At 38.9% G+C, this 21,242-nt stretch overlaps 1 protein-coding gene across 8 annotated transcripts; it reads left to right on the top strand.

The window, feature by feature from the left end:
- Positions 1 to 1,756: 1,756 nt before the first annotated feature.
- PRPF3 (pre-mRNA processing factor 3) lies at positions 1,757 to 20,620 on the top strand. Of its 8 annotated transcripts, XM_040230770.1 has the most exons (19): positions 1,800 to 1,881; positions 2,697 to 2,753; positions 3,047 to 3,138; positions 4,134 to 4,324; positions 5,687 to 5,817; positions 7,047 to 7,142; positions 7,774 to 7,920; positions 9,242 to 9,325; positions 9,546 to 9,766; positions 10,425 to 10,731; positions 11,410 to 11,576; positions 12,328 to 12,407; positions 14,234 to 14,377; positions 15,074 to 15,173; positions 15,346 to 15,459; positions 16,525 to 16,643; positions 16,907 to 16,990; positions 18,011 to 18,072; positions 20,134 to 20,620. In XM_040230770.1, exons 7-19 carry the CDS (start codon positions 7,903 to 7,905, stop codon positions 20,278 to 20,280), a joined length of 1,647 nt encoding a protein of 548 aa, XP_040086704.1. In that variant the 5' UTR covers positions 1,800 to 1,881; positions 2,697 to 2,753; positions 3,047 to 3,138; positions 4,134 to 4,324; positions 5,687 to 5,817; positions 7,047 to 7,142; positions 7,774 to 7,902; the 3' UTR covers positions 20,281 to 20,620. The 8 variants fall into 8 exon arrangements, 7 of the variants coding, with proteins under 7 accessions (XP_040086706.1, XP_040086702.1, XP_040086705.1 ...); XM_040230771.1 differs by lacking the exon at positions 2,697 to 2,753 and having other exon boundaries at positions 1,786 to 1,881; XR_005719336.1 differs by lacking the exon at positions 7,047 to 7,142 and having other exon boundaries at positions 1,818 to 1,881; positions 15,288 to 15,459.
- Positions 20,621 to 21,242: the final 622 nt, after the last annotated feature.

Genomic DNA, 21,242 nt, shown 5'->3' with positions numbered 1-21,242 from the left:
CTGTTGTTCCATGTCCAGTTCTAACTGTTGCTTCCTGACCTGCATTCAGGTTTCTCAAGAGGCAGGTCAGGTGGTCTGGTATTCCCATCTCTCTCAGAATTTTCCACAGTTTTTTGTGATTCACACAGTCAAAGGCTTTGGCATGGTCAATAAAGTAGAAATAGATGTTTTTCTGGAACTCTCTTGCTTTTTCAATGATCCAGAGATGTTGGCAATTTGATTTCTGGTTCCTCTGCCTTTTCTAAAACCAGCTTGAACATCTGGAAGTTCACAGTTCACGTACTGCTGAAGCCTGGCTTGGAGAATTTTGCGCATTACTTTACTATTGTGTGAGATGAGTGCAACCGTGCAGTAGTTTGAACATTCTTTGGCATTGCCTTTCTTTGGGATTGGAATGAAAACTGACCTTTTCCAGTCCTGTGGCCACTGCTGTTTTCCAAATTTGCTGACATATTGAGTGCAGGACTTTCACAGCATCATCTTTCAGGATTTGAAATAGCTCAACTGGAATTCCATCACCTGCACTAGCTTTGTTCGTAGTGATGCTTTCTAAGGCCCACTTGACTTCACATTCTAGGATGTCTGGCTCTAGGTGAGTGATCACAGCATCGTGATTATCTGGGTCGTGAAGGTTTTTTAACTATGATTATTCCATTATAATTTCAATTTTTCATCACCTGTAAAAATATGGTGGCCATTAAGTGAGATGAGGGAGACTGTTGGGAGCTGGTTTGGGGTGGACGGTGGTGGTTAGAATCAAGAGTTTAGACTTCGTCCTGTAAGTTTAGGACCTCTACATGTATGTAACCAACTACATATATCGTTATATGCCAAGCAGCTTTACTGAACTGTCTGAGAAGCATTGTCACTCTGTGGTCTTCACAACAACCCTATGAGGTGGATTTTTTTTTTTTTTTCTTTTACAGGTGAGGAAACAGCTTAAAGAACTTGCCTAATGTCACGGCTAATGAGTGGGAGAGCTGGAATATAAATACAGACGTCTTTAAAACTCATGCTCTTGCTTAAATCATTAAGTAATACTGAATCTCAGTGGATGCATGACATATAGTAATAGATAGTCATTATTTGTTCTGAGAAAGAATGGAAGGGAAAAAAAAAAACCAAACACTAAAAGGCAGGAGGGGCTACCATCTTCAGAATCCTATACTCGCTTTTCCTGAGTGATCTCTGACACCACTGTTAACTAAGGGACAAAAGCTAAGGAGGGGATGCTAGGGATCACGACTCTCGGAGGGTTTACTTTGTTCTAGAAAGTCCAGGTTTAGCTCCAACGCAGAAGCCCTGCTTTTAGTTCTAGCATAACCGTAGTGCATTTATTCGCCACACTAGGAACACTACCCGTGAAAGTGCAGGTGCTCAGTCGTGTCCCGACTCTTTGCGATCCCACGACTGTAGCCTACCAGGCTCTTCCATCCATGGAATTTTCCAGGCAAGAGTATTGGAGTGGGTTGCCATTTCCTTCTCCAGGGGATGTTCCCCATCCAGGGATCGAACCCTGGTCATCGCAGGCAGACGCTTTACCGTCTGAGCTACCAGGGAAGCCTGGAAGGAATACAACAGGCAGCCCAATTTATGCTTCAGGTAACACTAACGTTGCACACCTTTACCTGGGGAAACCAATGAGGCGAGGAACTAGCAAACGTTAAACTTTAGGGCTCCGCTACGCATGCGCTCCCTCTTTGGGGAAAAGTAGCCACTACGGCTGCGCGAACCGGCGACCCCACCCTCCCTCGTCACGCGTTGTAGGACCGCGGCGTGGCGGCGGCCTTGGCGGTAGCGACGGCAGGCCAGAGGGCGGCCAGAGGGTTTCCGGTTCCGGTGTAACGTTCGGGCTCCGTCTCAGGGGCTGAAGTTTGTGAGGTGAGTAGTGGCCCGGGGCCCGGAGAGGGTGTCCTGTTGTCCTAGTGATTGGGGTAGGGTTCAGTTCGAGAGAAGGACAGAGGCGGGAAGGTTCAGCGGAAAGGAAGCTGAGAAAAGAACAAGGTTCTGTGGGAGAATGGGTTGTAATGAGGTTGTTGAGAGGCAAAGGGCGGGGGCGGGAAAGGGACGAGCTGAGGGGACTAGCTTTGAGATGAGTTGGGGTAGAACAGGTGAGTAGGGGGCTGGTTAGAGAGACGGAAAGAGCAAAAAAGAAACGAATGGGAGTTTCAGGGATGAAATTCGACTTGTAGCAAAGAACATAGAGAAAGGAAATCCTTCAGAATATTAAATTCTGTTCCCTGCTCATTCAAAGATCATTCTGCCTTCCTCTCCTTCCACACCAGAACCACACCCCACCCCTACCCCCACGCAGTTAGTGTTGAGCAATTGATTAGTGACAAAGCTCATTATGTTTGGAACTTTTATTTTGCCCATTGGCTGTTTAGTTTGCACGTTATCTTATGGAGAAATGGGTTGAGGTTGTGTACATTTGTTAGTACAGTGCTTGGGCACACCTTTCATTTAATAGAGTGATGCCCCATTTGTAACTCTGGCTTTTCAAATTGTTTACCCTTTCTAGCCTATGATTCAGTTCCAGTGGAACATAAGTTCTGTTAAGGCAAGAATTCCTGTCTTGTTCACCGTTGTGTGTATCCTCAGCTCAGAGGGCTGCCTGAAACGTACTAGGTTTGCAGTAAATATTTATTGAATGAATTAAGTGCCTTATAAGAATGACAGTTGTCCTCATTTTGTAGGATGAGTGAACTGAGGCTCAGAGGAATTACTTGTCAGAAGGCTGATAAATGTTAGAGGTGCGTGTGAGCTCTTCACTCTATGGTGTCTGAATATGCTTCTTTTGAGCAATGCACAGTTAACCTGTTGAGATTGATAGGCTATCCTGCTATCTCCTGATGGGTAAATAAAGCCACTGCAGATTTATTCATATTACATGTCACTGAGGCACAAAATACTACACCCCTAGTTTCATGACTTTAAGCTACTAGTTTCATATAGTTATACCAAAATTACATACACTATTTAGCAATAGGTCTTCTGGAGGATAAACCTGCCAACAATTAGAAGTTAATCAAGCTGTACCTTTTAGGGAAAAGATGTCTTAAAACATCTTGAAAAATTGACACCCAGATCGAACCCTGATGTGTGGCACTTCTGGGAGGAGGTTAACTTGGAATTGAGGTCAGTCTAATTTATTGTCTTTTAGACAATATGGAGAAAATTATAGAAATAAAATTTTCTTTCTGCTCATGTAGCGTTTTGAGATTTCAGTAGGAGATAAGACTGTAAACATGAATAAAGTTTAAGAATTGTACCAATTTGCATTAAATAACAGATTGTTGTAGTCTTGTATGATGGTTTCTCTATTAAGCTAAAAAGTAGACAAATAAAGGTGAAAAGAGTACATCCAAAATGAGAGTAATCTTTTTTTAATTAATTTTTATTGGAGTATACTTGCTTTACAATGTTGTGTTAGTTTCTACTGTACAGCAGAATGAATCAGCCATACATATACATATATCCCCTCCCTTTTGGACTTCCTTCCCATTCAGGTCACCACAGTGCATGAGGGTAACCTTTCCTGAACTGAGGGATTGTTTATGACGGAGACCCTGTAGGACAAAAGAGAAAAGGATCTGGGTACAGAATTCCCACTGGGATCACAATGAATACAGAGAAATGTGGCAGAACAGTCTTGAGGATTAGGTGCTTTAATCTGAGATGTAACCCAGATAAGCCATCTCTTATTTGTGTCCCTTAAAAGAAGCCCTGGGTTAAGGAATGCCTACCTGGAAATAGGAAGAATAGAAAAGTTGGCCTGTGAGTGGGCTTTTTCAGTCTTGTTTTCATGTTATATGTTTGACAGTCCTTGTTGAATATGCTAATCAGAAAAGAAGCTAGAACTCATTTCTCAGACTAGGTTCTTCCCAAGGGTTGTTTGTTTATTCCACAGATTTCATTGATTAGCTGATGATATTACCGAGTTAGGGTTAAAAAACAGAATGTAGTTCTTGCTGTTTTGAAGTATAAGTTGAGAGTATTTGGCTTTAAATGAAGTTAGAGGAACTTGCCCAGGATTGACAATAGCAGTGGGGAAAGCATTCCTGATACACTAATCATTGCCTGGGGTCCTTTTAGTCTTTTCCTGTCCTCTAACTTTACTGATTTCTTTTTAGGTGCAGTATTGAATCCTGTTTTGCGCTATCCTCCTTTTCCCAAAGAATGGCACTATCTAAGAGGGAGCTGGATGAACTGAAACCATGGATAGAGAAGACAGTGAAGAGGGTGCTGGGTTTCTCAGAGCCCACAGTGGTCACAGCAGCACTGAACTGTGTGGGGAAGGGCATGGACAAGAAGAAAGCAGCTGGTATGTGTGATCTTTCTGAATCTTTTGGCTTAACATATTAGATGACTGCAAATGCTGCTTTGAACTTCCCCAAAATTCTCTGTGTTAGGAGCATCTGAAAAAAAGGTCAGGCCACATTTTATTTTCTCTTGCATTATAATTGTTGTTTAGTCACCAAGTTGTGTCCGACTCTTCATAACCGCATGGACTATAGCACACCAGGCTTCCCTGTCCCTCACCATCTCCTGGAGTTTACCCAAGTTGATGTCCATTGTATTGGTGATGCCATCCAACCATCTCATCCTCTGCTGGCATCTTCTCCTGCCTTCGATCTTTACCGGCATCAGGGTCTTTTCCAGTGAGTTGGCTGTTTGCATCAGGTGGCCAGGGTATTGGAGCTTCGGCTTTAGCATGAATCCTAAATAAAATACTCAGGATTGATTTCCTTTAAGATTGACTAGTTTGATCTCCTTGCTGGCCAAGGGACTTTCAAGAATCTTCTCCAGCACCAGGGTTCGAAACCATCAGTTCTTCAACTGTCTGCCTTCTTTATGGTCCAGCTTTCAACAACCGTACATGACTACTGGAAAGACCATAGCCTTGACTATATGGACCTTTGTCAGCAAAGTGATGTCTTTGCTTTTTAACACACTGTCTAGATTTGCCATAGCTTTCCTGCCAAGAAGCAAATGTCTTTTAATTTCATGGCTGCAGTCACCATCTGCAGTGATTTTAGAGCCCAGGAAGAGGAAATCTGTCACTGCTTCCACCTTTTCCCCTTCTATTTGCTGTGAAATGATGCGGCCGGATGCCATCTTCTTAGTTTTTTTAATATTTAGTTTTAAGGTGGCTTTTTCACTCTACATTATAATGGAAATAGCCTAAATAATTAATTTTTCTTTTTCTTTTTTTAAAATAATATTTGTGACATATTTTGAATCTCAGACTGATTTCCTTTGACCACTGCACTGAGTTACCTAAATTATATATACTTAGGAAATATGCTAAGGTCAGATGGGTATATTCAAGTCAACATCTAAACATACAGACGTCTCTATAAAATACATTTAAAAAGTAGAAGGAGGTAGATTTTGTTAATGGTAGTCTCCTCCAGCTTGCAGTTTAGGAAAAGTTATAGTGGTTATTCATCCTAAACTTTGACGCTCAGCCTAAACAGGTTGCTCTGGCTCTGCTACTTCCTACTCCAAAAAATTAAAACTGTATTTTTATCTCATGGGGCAAAAGCATTCAGTGTAAGAGAATTTATGAGAATCCTACAAAAAACTTAAGAAAGCATTTCCCTCCCTCCTAGGCATAAAATTCCAGTGTTGGTATCTGGACGAAATACCTTTTCAACCTTGCCACCTCTTTTTTTCTTGTCAGACCATCTGAAACCTTTTCTTGATGATTCTACTCTCCGATTTGTGGACAAACTGTTTGAAGCTGTGGAGGAAGGCCGAAGCTCTAGGCATTCCAAGTCCAGCAGTGACCGGAGCAGGAAACGAGAGCTAAAGGTAGGTTACGGTTAACTATCTGATGAGTGTTTTGAATGGTAACAAAGTTGCTGAGCTTACCTGGCTCACACTTTAATATCCATTATTAGAATACCTGATATTTAAGAGAGGTACTTAGATATAGAAGTAGAAGGGGTGACCTTGTATTATCACCATCTTATGGTGATGAACTGCCTAAGTTCATGGGTTAAAATGTTCCAAGAAAACGGTTGCTTTGTCCTTTTTCATATACAGTTAGGAGTTTTGGTTCTTATGTTTCCCTAAATCTCCTTTTTTAAAAAATAAATAAATTGATTACTTTAAGATTTTATGCTTTGATTTATTTGAGGCCTAATAGATTGCTTCAGAATGTGACTTCACTGCTCCCTGAGCTATGGACCTCATTGTTCCTGCTTTTCAGATATTTCTCTGCAATGACTTGTAGATAGGATACCTAAGAACTCACTTTTTACTGTATGTCCTGAGAGCCTACTCTTTGTTGTATAGCATATTGCCGGTCACCTGGCTCCATGAATGGAATACTTAAAGGGACCATCATTACTCCTTTACTTTCTTCACTTTTTATCTGGTAGCTGCTGATTGGTCATGGTCTCTTTCAGTATTAACAGTGTCAAGTAGCTGATCTATCTCTTTTCTTTGTCTGTCTCTTAAAATCTTTTCTGTGACTTCCATCAAACCTTCTAAAGTGCTTTTGATTCCTTGGCTATCCTTTTGCTTTTCCTGAGGTACAAGAATGAATAAGCTGTGTCTGTTTGGTCCCTGACCCAGCTGTGGAACCAAGAGAAATAGAGATTTGTGTGCTGTTTGTGTTTAGGGTTTTGCAGGGTGATCAGAGGAATGAAAGATAGTCCTTGCCTTAAAGGAATTTACAGTTCAAGGGTTTAGGGATGGGAGGGCTGAACAAAATAAGTCACAAAATTATAAAATCCAAGTAGCAGTTTTCATGGAAATTTTAAGGTTGACTATAAAGTTTCAGACTTAGTTGAATTTTGTTACACTTAAGGAGAAATTCACAGATCTGTAGAGTGAAGATTATGTTTTTGGTAGGACATGCTACTATATAAGTGCTGAGGGCCTGCTACAAATAAAGTGACTACATTGGGTGGGATTAATAAAAATGGTTTCTTGAAGGAAATCTAGGTAGCCTTGGGAGTTGGGTCCCATTTTGGTCCATTCAGTCCCCATCCCACACAATATATTATGGGAGAGTCCTTTTTCTTGAACTGTAGGAGTTCCAGGAAGCGCTCGCCCCTGGCCGAGGATATGTCCTTGCAAAACACGAGCCCTCCTAGTGAAGAGGGGATGTCACCCAAAGCCTACCACCGGTGTGTACATTTGCTTTTTCCCATTGTCCCTTCCAGTTGGCCACTCTTGGTCCTGTTAAGTTCATCCTGCAAATTAGTCAACATATTTGAGTTACCATTGTTAGATGAGAACAAAGTGTTATCGGGGAATATTGAAGAAGAGAGAAAACCCCTATCCTGGAAGAGCTTAGACGCTAGTTGGGAGACATAGTGACATTGAAAGACTTAACACTTGGCAAGCAAATATCAACAATGTAATTTTACCTAGTATGAACCAAGTTCTTAAGTGCTACAAGGATGTGAAACAACAGTTTGATCAGAGTGGGATGAGATTATTAATGAGGAAAACTTCCTGGAGGAGGTGAGTTTTAGGCAGGGTCTGGATTAGGGGAAAAGTTGAGGGAGATAATTACAAATGTGGGCAGTAAGATTTGCAAAGACCTTGGCATGGGAACATTTATAAGAATATGGGGATGAAATTTGTTTGACTGGAGTAGGAAAATAATGAAGTTGAGATGGGTGAGATGGTCCATTTGGTGGAGGGTATAGAAGACTCTGGGAAAAGCCACAGAATACTGATAAGGACTAGAATTGTTCTTCCCTTCTCCCATGGGCAGGGATACAACTCTTCTTTCACCTTGGGTTCCCTTAGGAAGTGTTTGGTGATGACTCTGAGATCTCCAAGGAATCATCAGGAGTAAAGAAGCGACGGATACCCCGTTTTGAGGAGGTAGAAGAGGAGCCGGAAGTGATCCCTGGGCCTCCCTCAGAGAGTCCTGGCATGCTGACTAAGCTCCAGGTTAGTAGTTAAGAACTGGAAGCAGTGGTTTTGAGAGCTGAAGAAGAAAGAGATGGATTTATTGTGTCCTTAATTTAAACTAAATGTTAGCATTGGGAAAATTTTCTTTTCTGCTTTATGTTTCATCATTTCTTGGTTTAACCAGGAGAGATTCCAGTTGAATGGAGAAGGAAATGGCAACCCACTCTAGTTTTCGTGCCAGAATAACCTCATAGACAGAGGATCCTGGCGGGCTATAGTCCATGGGGTCGCAGAGTCAGACATGACTTAGTGACTGAATAACAACAACAACAGCCCAGTTGAAGGCTATTGAAATAGCATTTTGAGCACCTATTATGTGACAAGGAAGGTGTGTTACATACATCATTTGCTCAGATATCTACCTCACTGTGTCATTAAGAAAATTATTGAAATAAGTGGAACTCAGCATGATGGCAGAGAAGAATTTCCAAATAATATAATGCAGAAAGCTTAATCCATTTAAATAATTTCAGATTGACTTGGTATTTTTTTTAATAGAAATTATCTGTGTATTTAAAATGGGCATTGTTTAAAAATTCTGATACCATATAAATAGTAAATATTTTCAGAATATACTTTTTGTACTTTTTGCATTTTAAACTATGTAAATATGTCACTATTTAAGAAATTGTTAAAAATAAATTTAAAAAAATAACCTTGAAGCACCTTGACAGCAGACTGTTTTGGAAAATTCAAGAAGAGTTACTGGATCATGTTCTCAAAGCTTATTTTTCTGAATTTCCTTAGGACAGAGGAAGGAATTGATGGAGACTAGGAAGCAAGTCTACATTGTGGACTCTGGTTACCCAAACTAGGAACTCAGGGACCAGTAGTGCTTGGTTTTTTTTTAAAATAATGTTATGGATTCTATTACTTTTGCATGCATTATTTAAGTGTTCACAGTTGACCTGTAAGATAAGTACTGTTTTTACTCCTTTTAGACACTTGGAGATTTAAGAATTAAATACCATGTTCAAGGTCACACAGGCATTAAATGGCAAGAGTTAAGATTCAAACTCAGGTTTCCCTGACTCCAGAGTCTTACTCATCAAGCTGTGTTACTACTTAACATGCCAGTCCTGCCTTGGGAAGATAGGTTGAAAAATTCCAGTGATTAACTGTGTAAGCTTATCTTTACTAAATTTGCTATCCTATGGTACAGGCAGAATATGATGGGATCATTAAAAAAAAAAACACTAGTTTCTCTAGATCTAAAAGCCCTTTGAGTTTAGGAACCTGTATGGGAGAAATAAAAAAAAAATGTTAACTGTTTTTCAACTTTTTACTCCACTGAGAGCAGATCAAACAGATGATGGAAGCAGCAACACGGCAAATTGAGGAAAGGAAAAAGCAACTGAGCTTCATTAGCCCCCCTACACCTCAGGTATTGTAACCTCTTTTCAGGTTTCTCTGAAAAGAAGACTGTTAAACACAAAATTTCTTGCCATCCACTCAAATGAGAGTCCAGAAAATGACTGCATGTTCCACCCTCAATTTACCACAGTCCACCGTGTGTGTGTGTGTGTGTGTGTGTGTAAAAGAGAGAGATCTGTTTGCCTATGTTAATTTTTTCTGATTCTGATTTCTTTTTCTCTATCTCACAGCCAAAGACTCCTTCATCCTCCCAACCAGAGCGACTTCCAATTGGCAACACTATTCAGCCCTCCCAGGCCGCCACTTTCATGAATGATGCCATTGAGAAGGCAAGGAAAGCAGCTGAACTACAAGCCCGCATCCAAGCCCAGCTGGCACTGAAGCCAGGGCTCATCGGCAATGCCAACATGGTGGGCCTGGCCAATCTCCATGCTATGGGCATTGCTCCCCCGTGAGTATCTATTTCATGGAACTCGTTTTTTCTGAAGCTTGAGAAGCAATAAATACCTTTGAGTGTTATTGATCCCTTTCTTCCAAGGAACTTAAATCATTTCTTAGTTTCATATTTCTTACATATATTCAGTAAATACCAATTGAATTTATTCTCTTGGTTTCCCTGTTGCAGAGTTTAATTATCTTCTTGTTACGAATGGTAAAACTAAAATTAAGATTATTCCTCCAGTACTGGAGCTAGGAATAGGATCAGGTCTCCTGGTTCCTAACTCAAGAGCTATTTCCATTAGACCACATTGAGTGAGACCAGATCTGAGCATTCTCTGCAACTGGGTAAAGGTGATAGGCTTTATTTTTAGCACCTCAATTGGTTTGCCATTCCCTGACTCAAGAATTCAGGAGTAAAGAATGATAGGATTCCAACTTCTTCCCATTGTAATTTGTAAGTTCATTTCATCTGATTATACTCCATACTCAACTGTCCAGCTTCATATATTCAGTTAAGATGTTATTATTCATTGATGGGTTTATATTCCTTAGAATTTTGTAATCTAATTGTCTCTTGTGGGTTTTGATTTGTTTTTATTTTTTGTCGGTTTGTTTGCCTGCCTTATTGTTTTATATGGGATTTATTCCTCTTTTGGGCTTTTTTTCAGGAAGGTGGAGTTAAAAGATCAAACTAAACCTACACCACTGATTCTTGATGAACAAGGTCGAACTGTAGATGCAACAGGCAAGGAAATTGAGCTGACACACAGAATGCCTACTCTGAAGGCCAATATTCGGGCTGTGAAGAGGGAACAATTCAAGCAACAGCTAAAAGAAAAGCCATCAGAAGACATGGAATCTAATACCTTTTTTGATCCACGAGTCTCTATTGCCCCTTCCCAGCGCCAGAGACGCACTTTTAAATTCCATGACAAGGGCAAATTTGAAAAGATTGCCCAACGATTACGGACAAAGGTATCTGGCTTAGAATAAAATCTAGAAATTTGAAGAAGTTAGGAAGGTGACAAAGGAAACTGAATATAATCCTGAAATACTGTCAACTTAATTCTCTATATGTTTTTGGCAATTAGATAAATAAGTAGTAAAGCAGTGAGTAATTTTTAAAATACTGTATTTATTCCTGGAATACTTGATTTTTAGTGATTTGGTTTCTCAGTTACTTACGTTCTACTTAGGTAGAAAGGAAATTGAATTTGAAAATTCTCTACATATAACAATCAGTGGAGGGAAACTGTTCAGAAACCTCAGGACATCTGAGGAAAAACTAGCCTGCTATTAAAATTTGCTGCAGACAATCCACATTCCTGGATAGTTTAATTGACCATATATTCAATGACTTTGACCTTCTTGTTTTCATCCTCTCAGAAGTTTTCCATAAAATTCCATTTCTGCATATTTGCTGCAGGCACGCACTGGGATAGAGGGGTGATGATGAGAGCCAAATATATGGAAATCAACCAAGTAATGAATAAAGTAAAGCAGAACAGCTCTTTTTTCTTAGCTTTCAGAAAATCTGAATTTGTTGTGTTAGATGTAAAGAGTTCAACAAGGGCGTGTTTTACGATTTGGGATTCTACTACTTCCCTGTTTTCTGTGATTCCAGTTTATCCTCTTGTCTTACCTTGTCTTTAGGCTCAACTAGAGAAGCTGCAGGCAGAGATCTCACAGGCTGCTCGAAAAACAGGCATTCATACTTCAACTAGACTGGCCCTCATTGCTCCTAAGAAGGAATTGAAGGAAGGTGACATCCCTGAAATTGAGTGGTGGGACTCTTACATCATTCCCAATGGCTTTGACCTGTGAGTTTGTTGGTTAATACCTTTTAATAAGGCTAGAGTTTTAATGGGAAAGATGGTACTCATGCATTAAGTAAAAATTTTAAATCTAAGCCAAATAGATAACCATATACAAGCTCCATAAAGAACATGTTCTACAGGTTGATTTTAGTTTTCTGGGTCAATCAGTGTAGGAGGATTGGACACAAATATTTTCTGCTTGCTTTGTTATACATTGTTAGTGTTTTTAGCATATTTGTTTTCTTAATTACCTTCTTTTGCTACTTATAACAGATGCTTAAATTTTTTAAAGATCCAGTCCTAGAATAGAGAAAGGATTCTTAGTTGATGAGGGAGAGAATGATAAAGTATATAAGAAACATTCAGAGAGCTTTAATCATATCTGCTCCATTATTCTGATACATGACTTAAGGAGACTGTGCTTCAGCCTTTCCTTATGCCTCCTTTGTCAACCACTGTCCCAGAGAATTATTGTTACTAATGACAGAATATGGTATCTATTAAGTGTGTTAGGGTAGGAAAAAAAAAGGTTGAGAATGACTGGTGTAGAGAATGCATCCAACCTTAGTGGGACCATTTTCTTATCTTGAAAATTATACGTAATCTAATTACATATATAGATATGCAAATATTTTTAATAAGTACTAGAATACACTATGGCGAGTGGATTTTTTCATTGTGTTTCTAAGATTGCCTCTCTCTTGGAATCGTCTCTACCCACATATCCTGTTTTCCCTTCTTCCTCCAATTTTAGTACAGAGGAAAATCCCAAGAGAGAAGATTATTTTGGAATCACAAATCTTGTTGAACATCCAGCCCAGCTCAACCCTCCAGGTAATGTAGAGATTACTTAGTCAAAGCTCTAGAGAAGTATTAGCCCATAGGAATTTATGTGATAATGGGATGTAATCTCTGTCTGGGCTGTCTGTACTATAGCTACTATTCACACATGACTACTGAGAACTTGAAAACTGAGTTGCACTAATATAGCTGAGGGACTGATTTTTTAAATTTTTTTTTCAATTTAAATTTTTAAATAGTACATGTGGCTAGTGGCTACAGTATTGGACAGTGAAGCTATTACAGAGCATTGAGGTCTAAACTAGAGATGGCCTCACTGATGTATATCTGTATTTCAAATTGGGCTTTTGCAGTAGTGTTGACTCCCAACTCTAGTCTAGCATACCACCACTAAACCCCTGCCATCTTCAGTCTGCCTTGTCCTTAGCCTTTCTGTTTATCTGTTTTGTATCGAAAGTCTGTTGGCTTAGTTAGAGGAGATGGGTTTTAGTTGTACCTAAAACCCCTGGATAAATCACTTACAATGCAGAATTTTCTCATATATACAGATAACACTAACTGACATTCCTTTTTCAAGTGATCACAGAAGATGCTAACACTTTGATAAGATTTGAGATGAACAGAGAAGGTTAGTTTTTACTCAGTAAATTTGCTTATCAGGATCTCTAATAAATTCAGAAAAATAGATTGAGACTTTGAGATAATAAAAAGGTAATAACCACTGAATTGTACTTAATCAGAATCTATTTAGTTGTCTTCAATGTGAATCATTAGAAGAATGTAGGGGGTTTTGTTTGTTTTAATAAATTGACTTGGGAGCCCAGAGGATTTTTCCTAATCCTTGTAACTCTTAAATTAGAATTTCATCATCTTGGCCAGTGGTTTTCAAGTTGGATTCCATAGACACCTTGAGGTTTAGTAGGTAGGATCCAGATGGGGTTCTGGATACCCTCTGCCTACCCCAAATCCTCACACAGAGCAGTCAGAGCAGCTCTAATCATTTTTTCGATATCCACCACATTTCAGTTTATTAAAGGGTTCAGTTGCTTAAAGAAAAACAAGTTAGAACATGACTCAATGAAAGATAAGAATACTTTTTACTCTTTCTTTTTTTTTTTTTTTTTTTTAGTATTTATTTATTTGTTTGGCTGCACCAGGTCTTAGTTGTGGCATGCAAACTCTTAGTTGAACCATGTGAGATATAGTTTTCCTGACCAGGGATTGAATCTAGGCCCCCTGGATTGGGAGCACAGAGTCCTAGGCACTGTACTACCAAGAAAGTTCCAAGAATACTTAATAAAAACATAACTGTAATACTACTATGATGACCTAAAAATAACTAAAAACAAGGTAAAGGTCCTTTTTTAAAAAAAATTTTTATTGGGACATAGTTGATTTACAATGTTGTATTAGTTTCAGGTGTACAGCACAGTATATCATTTGTACATAAACCCACTCTTTTTTAGATTCTTTTCTCATATAGGCCATTATAGAGTATTGAGTAGAGTTCCCTATGCTATGTAGTAGATCCTTATTAGTTACCTTATATATAGTAATGGGTATATGTCAATCCCAGTCCTCTAATTTATCCCTCTCCCCATAGCCCCTGGTAGCCTTAAGTTTGTTTTCAGCGGCTGTAACTATTTGTTCTATTAAAAGATAAGTTCATTTGTACTCTTTTTTTAGGTTCTACATAAAAGCATTATATATTTGTCTTTATCTGTCTGACTTATTCACTCAGTCTGACAATCTTTAGGTCCATCTGTGTTGCTGTAAAGTTTTTTTTAATGTAATTGATATTTACTTCTATCCCTGCAATATGCTTCTTGCTTTGGTATATTCATTTCTCTGCCTGACAGTTGACAATGACACACCAGTTACTCTGGGAGTATATCTGACCAAGAAGGAACAGAAGAAACTTCGAAGGCAAACGAGGAGGGAAGCACAGAAGGAGCTACAAGAGAAAGTCAGGCTGGGCCTGATGCCTCCTCCAGAACCCAAAGGTATAGATCTTAGAGGCAGGGAAGAAAGGGTGGCAAGTTTTTCTTCCTGTCATGCTAGAGGATCTTTAGTATCTCTCTCTATTTGAATGCTTTTTGTTTCTCAGAATCATTCATTGGTTTGTCCTTTCCCAAATTTTCTACTGTCTTTATTAAATCAGGTCAACATAGTCATTGTACAGGTCATTTAAGTCTTTTTCTTAAGTAATGTTGACCATATAATATTCTTACCTTCCTGGAAGAATAATAGTCTTGAAGTTTATGGAGATAGTAGTTGGAATATTTGCGCAGAGTTGTTGTATACATAATTCTTAAATGTTTAAAAAATGAAAATGCAGTTTAAGAAACCTCACTCCTATAGTTTCCAGTATTAGTTAGTAGTATTTTGAGTGAGCACTGTTATGTATAGGATCTTTCACTAAATGCTGCAGTGAAAGTGAAAAATGCCTACAAAATTAAGTTCGTTTTCTTTCACGAATTTTCAAGCAACGTGAATATATGTATACCAATTATTGAGATTAATTGACCTCCTGCAAATGCTGAATTAATTGGGCTTTCAAGGTAGAAGTATTTGGAGGAAGTGAGTTTTGAGCAGATTTGAAATAGGTGAACAATATGAATTATTAGGAAGAGATTGCCAGATTACCCTAGCTGGAGTGGTGACTTAGGAGATTGATCTCTCTCAACTCTTCACTGCAGTGAGAATTTCAAATCTGATGCGAGTATTAGGAACAGAAGCTGTTCAAGACCCCACGAAGGTAGAAGCCCATGTCAGAGCTCAGATGGCAAAAAGACAGAAGTAAGTGCCATGGGATTGGGTGGAAACCCAGGGCAAGTACCTTTCCCGAACTCTTCTGGGGGATCCATATTTGGAGGGAGGGGAGAGTTCTCCGTTGCTCTCTCTTTCCCTCAGCCCTGCTTCTGATCTTCAATGCCTTTCTCACTTGTGGATGTCCTTCCTGTCACGACAGAGCGCATGAAGAGGCCAATGCTGCCCGAAAACTTACAGCAGAACAGAGAAAGGTCAAGAAAATTAAAAAGCTTAAAGAAGACATTTCACAGGGGGTACACATATCTGTATATAGGTAGGTGTCCAGACTGGGCCAGCCTTTCCCTTAGAAATACCAAAACATTTTCCAAGTGCTCAAGGCAGAATCACTGGTATAAAGCATACCTAACATCAGCTCTATACTCTCTTTAATGATCCTGGTATACATCAAGAGCTAGTAGACCTTTTACAGCGATGAGGGTTAAAAACTTACTCTTCTATCTCTGAGGTCTTAGTGAACTAATGTTAGTTCTGAAGAATGAATGCCAATATGCTTGTTCAGGTCAAGATGTGAACTAAGGCTCATTCATTCTTTATGAAGCATAAAATACTCTTTTTCTAGGAAACATTAAAAGTGTTTTTTCTCAGTTAACTGTATCCTTATCCTAGTGTATTGCAGTAATCCTTTTATTTCCACTCCAAAATGGACTTTATGTGTTGTAATTATTTTCTACCATTTGTGTTGATTTAATGTTTTCATTTTACTCTTTTATGTCAAGTATATATATGTCTTTTATTTAGATGTGCTCATGTTTAGTAACTGGTTCTTTATTATAGAAATGGTACATTATTATAAAAGTAGTGAATGCTTACTAAGATAAAAAACATTCTAGCAATAAAGAAGGACACTTACTGAAAAAGTCCCCTTCCTATTCTCTGATCATCAGGTCCACTCACTATGGGTAATTGTCTCTTAACAGTTTTTTGTGTATTCTTATAGAAATTTACATGCATAGCATTGTGACTACTTTACATATAAGCATCTAGAGGGCAAAGAATTTGTAGATCTTTATATTGTCAAGAATAAGCAAGCATATAAATATTTGCGGATGATGGATAATAGCTCTCCTTCGTTCTTAGAGTAAATTTTGATTACCTGCTACTTTGTAAAGTGTACTGTGCTAGACTTTGAAGAAGTTTAAGCCAGTAGAAATACTTCTAGATTCATCAATTCTACCTTTCAAACATTAGTATATTTGCCTCCTCCAAATGCCTTTGTTTTTAGAAAGAAAACTATTTTGGACCCATCTTTATTTGCCATTCCATTCAGTCAGCTACTGATGCTAAAATGAAGCCCATAACTAAACTTTCCCTTCTCCAGAGTTCGAAATTTGAGCAACCCAGCCAAGAAGTTCAAGATTGAGGCCAATGCGGGGCAGCTGTACCTGACAGGGGTGGTGGTACTGCACAAGGATGTCAACGTGGTAGTAGTGGAAGGGGGTGAGTCTGAAACACGTGAGGCAACTAGGCCTTGGAGTGACGAGCCTGGTGGGGAGAAAGGAGGAAAAGATGGCACCTTAGAGTCACGCCTGTGTCAAATAGCTTGGGCCTCTGTTTATTTATTGAAGTAGAAGAACCTAAGATGAGGTTCCTGGGATTGCTTCAGCTACCATATTAATGTCTGAGCGTTGAGTGAGCTCAGAGGTTCCTTCTACCCCATTGTCTTCCACAACTCTGGCAAAATTCTTCTTCTCTGTTTCTAGGCCCCAAGGCCCAGAAGAAATTTAAGCGTCTCATGCTGCATCGGATAAAGTGGGATGAACAAACATCTAATACAAAGGGAGATGGTGAATGGGGGTTAGAGGGGATTAAGTGGGAGGTGGGTGGGATGGTACTTGGTCCATTCATCTATTCCCTGTCTCTAACACTCTTGCAGATACTAGATAATGTTCAAGAATTTTAGAAAAACCCTTTGGGCTTTCAATATGCGGGACATTCATAAAGTATTTACTGTGTGAATGTTAGTTACTCTCCTGCCTGCCCTGTAAGGCCTCTCTACTTGCTGGCTTCTCTGTTAGCCCAGAATCTGGGTACCGGCTACATAAGTACATTTAGTTTGTGAATTTTTAGCAAGCTGCACGGTCATATGTGCATTGTCTATATTGTATAGTTTTTTGATAAAAAGCTTTTTAGAGGATTGAAGGCAAAAAAAATTTTTTAGACCAAAAAAAGTTCTGCTTCATTCAGAAAAATATACTTTTCTTTTCCCCACGCTTATCTTGTATATATTTGTTTGCCATCATTCTTCCATCAAAATTTATTCTTCTCTTCTTTGAAGACCTGGGTTAGCATTTACCATGTGCAGAGAACCTTATTTTTTATAACTTTTGCCTTATACTTTTTGTTCTTCCTCATTGTATTTTTGTACTTAAAGTATACTTTTTACGATAATTGACCTGTATTTTGTTCTGCAAGTGTTCTAAGATATTTTCATTCCATATATCTGCCCTTTTTCATTAGACTAAAAACTCCTTGAGAATGGACTCTATTGTTTTGGCATCTGAAGTGCTTAGGACACGTTTTTATTGTTCTTTTATCTCCTTATTCCCAGTACCTGGCACAGCTCTTGATACAGAGTTGGTACTCAATCCATGTTTGTTGAATTAATTAATGTCCCTGTCGGATAGGAGATATCAGTCTAATTGGGGGGAAATAAAGAGTAACAGAAGATATTTGATCCCAATACATGAGAAAAAGTGGTAATATTTAAAATAATTTGGGTAGGCTTGAATACTGTTTGTTTGGAACCTAAATCTTGGTGTCTAGTATAAGTCTAGAGCAAGATTTAGCTATATTATCTTTTCCAGATGATGAGGAATCTGATGAGGAAGCTGTGAAGAAAACCAACAAATGTGTACTAGTCTGGGAGGTAGGTGATCCTCTGTTAAACAGTGAGGCAAAACTTCAGCTAATTCCTGACTGTTTATAAATAATAACATCCCTTAAGTAATTTGTGTTTCTTTTTGGAATTCATTGTTAAGTATTTGGCAGCAAGTCCTTCCTGGTTATATTTTAGTTAAACTGATGGGTGTATAGTTTATGCCATCTGGGGAAAACTGTGGAAAACTGGTGGCAAGAATACAAATTCTCCGTTTATTTATTTCACAGTCATGGATATGACACTTGGAAAGAGGGAAATGAATTGTAGGATTTTTCTTTGGATATAGTGAGAGAAGTACTAGACTTAAGACTATAAAGTTGCGGACTTCCCTGGTGGTCAGTGTTAAGATGCTACATTCCCAATGCAGGAGGTATGGGTTTGATCCCTGGCTGGGTAACTAAGATCATGCATGGCATGGCCAAAAAAAAAAGAATATAAAGTTGACTAACTTGGCAGTACCACTTACTAGCTGTGCAATTGGGCAATGAAGTAACACTTAATATGAAATAATGTTGCTTTGTCTATAAAATGTGGATATTATTTTCCCTCGCTATTGGTTTTTTTTGGTGGAAAACCTAATTATTATGTAATGATGCTTCGTAAAATGTGACCAAATCACTGTTTAAATGGAACATTTTTATGGTTGTACAATTCTTTCATCCCAAAAATTTTCCTAGTGAACCACTATTAGTTCTGAAGAATGAATAAATGAGTGAATATGCTTGTTCAGGCCAAGTTGTGAACTAAGGGCTCATTCACCCTTTGTGGAGTGTAAAATATTATCCTATTTCTCTAGAAAGCATTAAAAGTTTCTTTCCTCAGTAACTGTATTGTTAACTTGATATACTGCAGTAATCCTTTATATTACCACTTCAAAATACATTTTATACATTGTAAGTATTTTCTACCTTTTTGTTGATTTAATTTTTTCCTTTTATTCTTTTAGGTTGAATACATGAGTATCTTCTAGTTTTAAAATGTGCTCATGTTTCGGAACCAGTTCTTTATTATAAAAGTAGTACTTCGGGAATTCCCTGGTGGTCCAGTGATTAAGACTCCACACTTCTGCAGGGGTCATGGGTTCAGTCCCTGGTTAGAGAACTAAGATCCTGCATGCCCCGAAGTGTGGCCAAAAAAAGTAGTATTTTAATTCAAAAGTAGTGAATGCTCATTAGAATACATTCTAACCACACAGAGCCTGACTGAAATAGTCCCTTCCAGCTCCCTGATTCCTTAAGACCACTCTATAGGTAATTGCTACTGATTGATTTTCATGTGTCCTGTCTTATCCCAGATTCCTCCAATTTATACATACTAATTAGGTGATAATAACCATTATAACTGTTTCTGTGTCTCATAAGTCCCCACTTGCATATTTAATATTCCAGCCCCATCATCTCTTTAAAATTCTCTTCATTTACCTCTGAGAGTCCTCAGGAATTATCTCTCAGATTCAGAAACAAGCCAAGTTTTGCTCTTGCCTCCTTTTTGGAATCTGGTCCCTGAAAAGCCTCTTGAGGTTGCATTTGTGACTGACATTGCAGCCTTTGGTGAGAACATGATTCCACCAAGCACTGTATCTTTCTGTTGTAGTTGTCTGCAAGTAGCCCTCACCCCCATTCCTCTCTCCCCCTCACCCCTGTATTGTTCTTTGTCATTGGGCCCCAAACCCTCCTGCTGGTATGAAGATCTCACTAAGTCTTGTGAAAAGAGTCCTTTTAGCCTCTAACTCCTTTCTCCTCAAAGGTCCTAGAGCCCTGGTAGGAAACAAGTTCATCCCATCTCCCATAGTCCTTCCCGACGTACTCTTCCATCCAGGCACCAGAGCACAGAAATCCTGCATTCAATTAAAAAAACAAACCCATAGAAAGTCATGAGAACTCAGCAGATGCCCAGGGGGGTAGAGGTTAGAATTGTTTTTTACCATAAAATCACTTTCAGCTAGACACATTGCTACACAGTGTTACCAGGTTTTATAAAGGACTATTATATCTGATTTAAATTAGAAATTGCAGTGTCTCTCAATTACACGTTTTGTCTCTTACCCAGGGTACAGCCAAAGACCGGAGCTTTGGGGAGATGAAGTTCAAACAGTGCCCTACAGAGAACATGGCTCGGGAGCATTTCAAAAAGCATGGGGCTGAGCACTACTGGGACCTTGCGCTGAGTGAATCTGTGTTGGAGTCCACCGACTGAGACTACTGCAAGCCCTTTCTCTCCCCTCTTACCTTTGTCTCTTCAGTCCTCTCCCTTATTCTACTTCCACACCCAGCCCCACTTGTGTGTGTGATCTCAGAACGGTGCCAGGCTGACATCTGGACAGAGGGAGAACTTGCTCCCTTCCCTAGTCAGCCTGGTGCTGCCCTTTATTCCTCTTATGTGAATATAATTAAAGAGTTATTTTTAAAGTCAGTATGATATTTTTCACACACTCATAGGTATCAGAGTTGGGGTCTTCAGGTGATCTTTCCTCCAGACTTCTAGCAATTGCTATGGAAAAAGAAAATTTTGTCATTGATATTTATGTATATATAAATGAATGAATGAATGGATGGATGATTGGATAATGGAAACTTCTGACCTCATTTTGGAGCAAAAGTGATCAATACCATTTTCCTGAAACAGAGTGAAGAAGGAAGAGGTGGATAGAGGAGAGGGAGTGTCTATCTCTTAACCTTCAGTGGGTAGTTACAAGGTTGACAGATTACTTCTGGCCTTGGCCAAATAGTATTAACAGGAAATCCCTTCCTCACATGGGTGAATATATGAGAATGTGTGTTGTGAGTGAAATGGACACAGAGGGAGAGTCCAAGGATGATGTTATAGGTCAGTTTGTAAAATCAAATAGGATTTGAGAATTTAGCCTATTTCTTCTCTTTACTAATTAAAAAAAAAAAAATCCTTTTCTAAAAGACAGTGTGTAGTTTCTTTTTTTACTCCCCTAAGAATCTGACAAGATGCAGTTCTGTTAAGCACTTAATGGTTTTGGTTTGTTTTTAGGAGTATTTAGGTCAGAATAAGTGTCCAAAGAAGTCCAAATTCTTAGCATAAATATCCTATTTCATGTTGCCTGTTGAGGACATACTGAGAATGGATTGTACACAGGAGCCATTTGAGCTCCTTCCTGCTAACTGAAGTTTACTAGGCAATAGTATCAG

The sequence above is a fragment of the Oryx dammah genome, unplaced genomic scaffold, assembly GCF_014754425.2.
Source record: "Oryx dammah isolate SB20612 unplaced genomic scaffold, SCBI_Odam_1.1 HiC_scaffold_28, whole genome shotgun sequence".
In the NCBI taxonomy this organism is placed as follows: domain Eukaryota; kingdom Metazoa; phylum Chordata; class Mammalia; order Artiodactyla; family Bovidae; genus Oryx; species Oryx dammah.
This window is presented reverse-complemented; position numbering and strand designations above follow the sequence as displayed.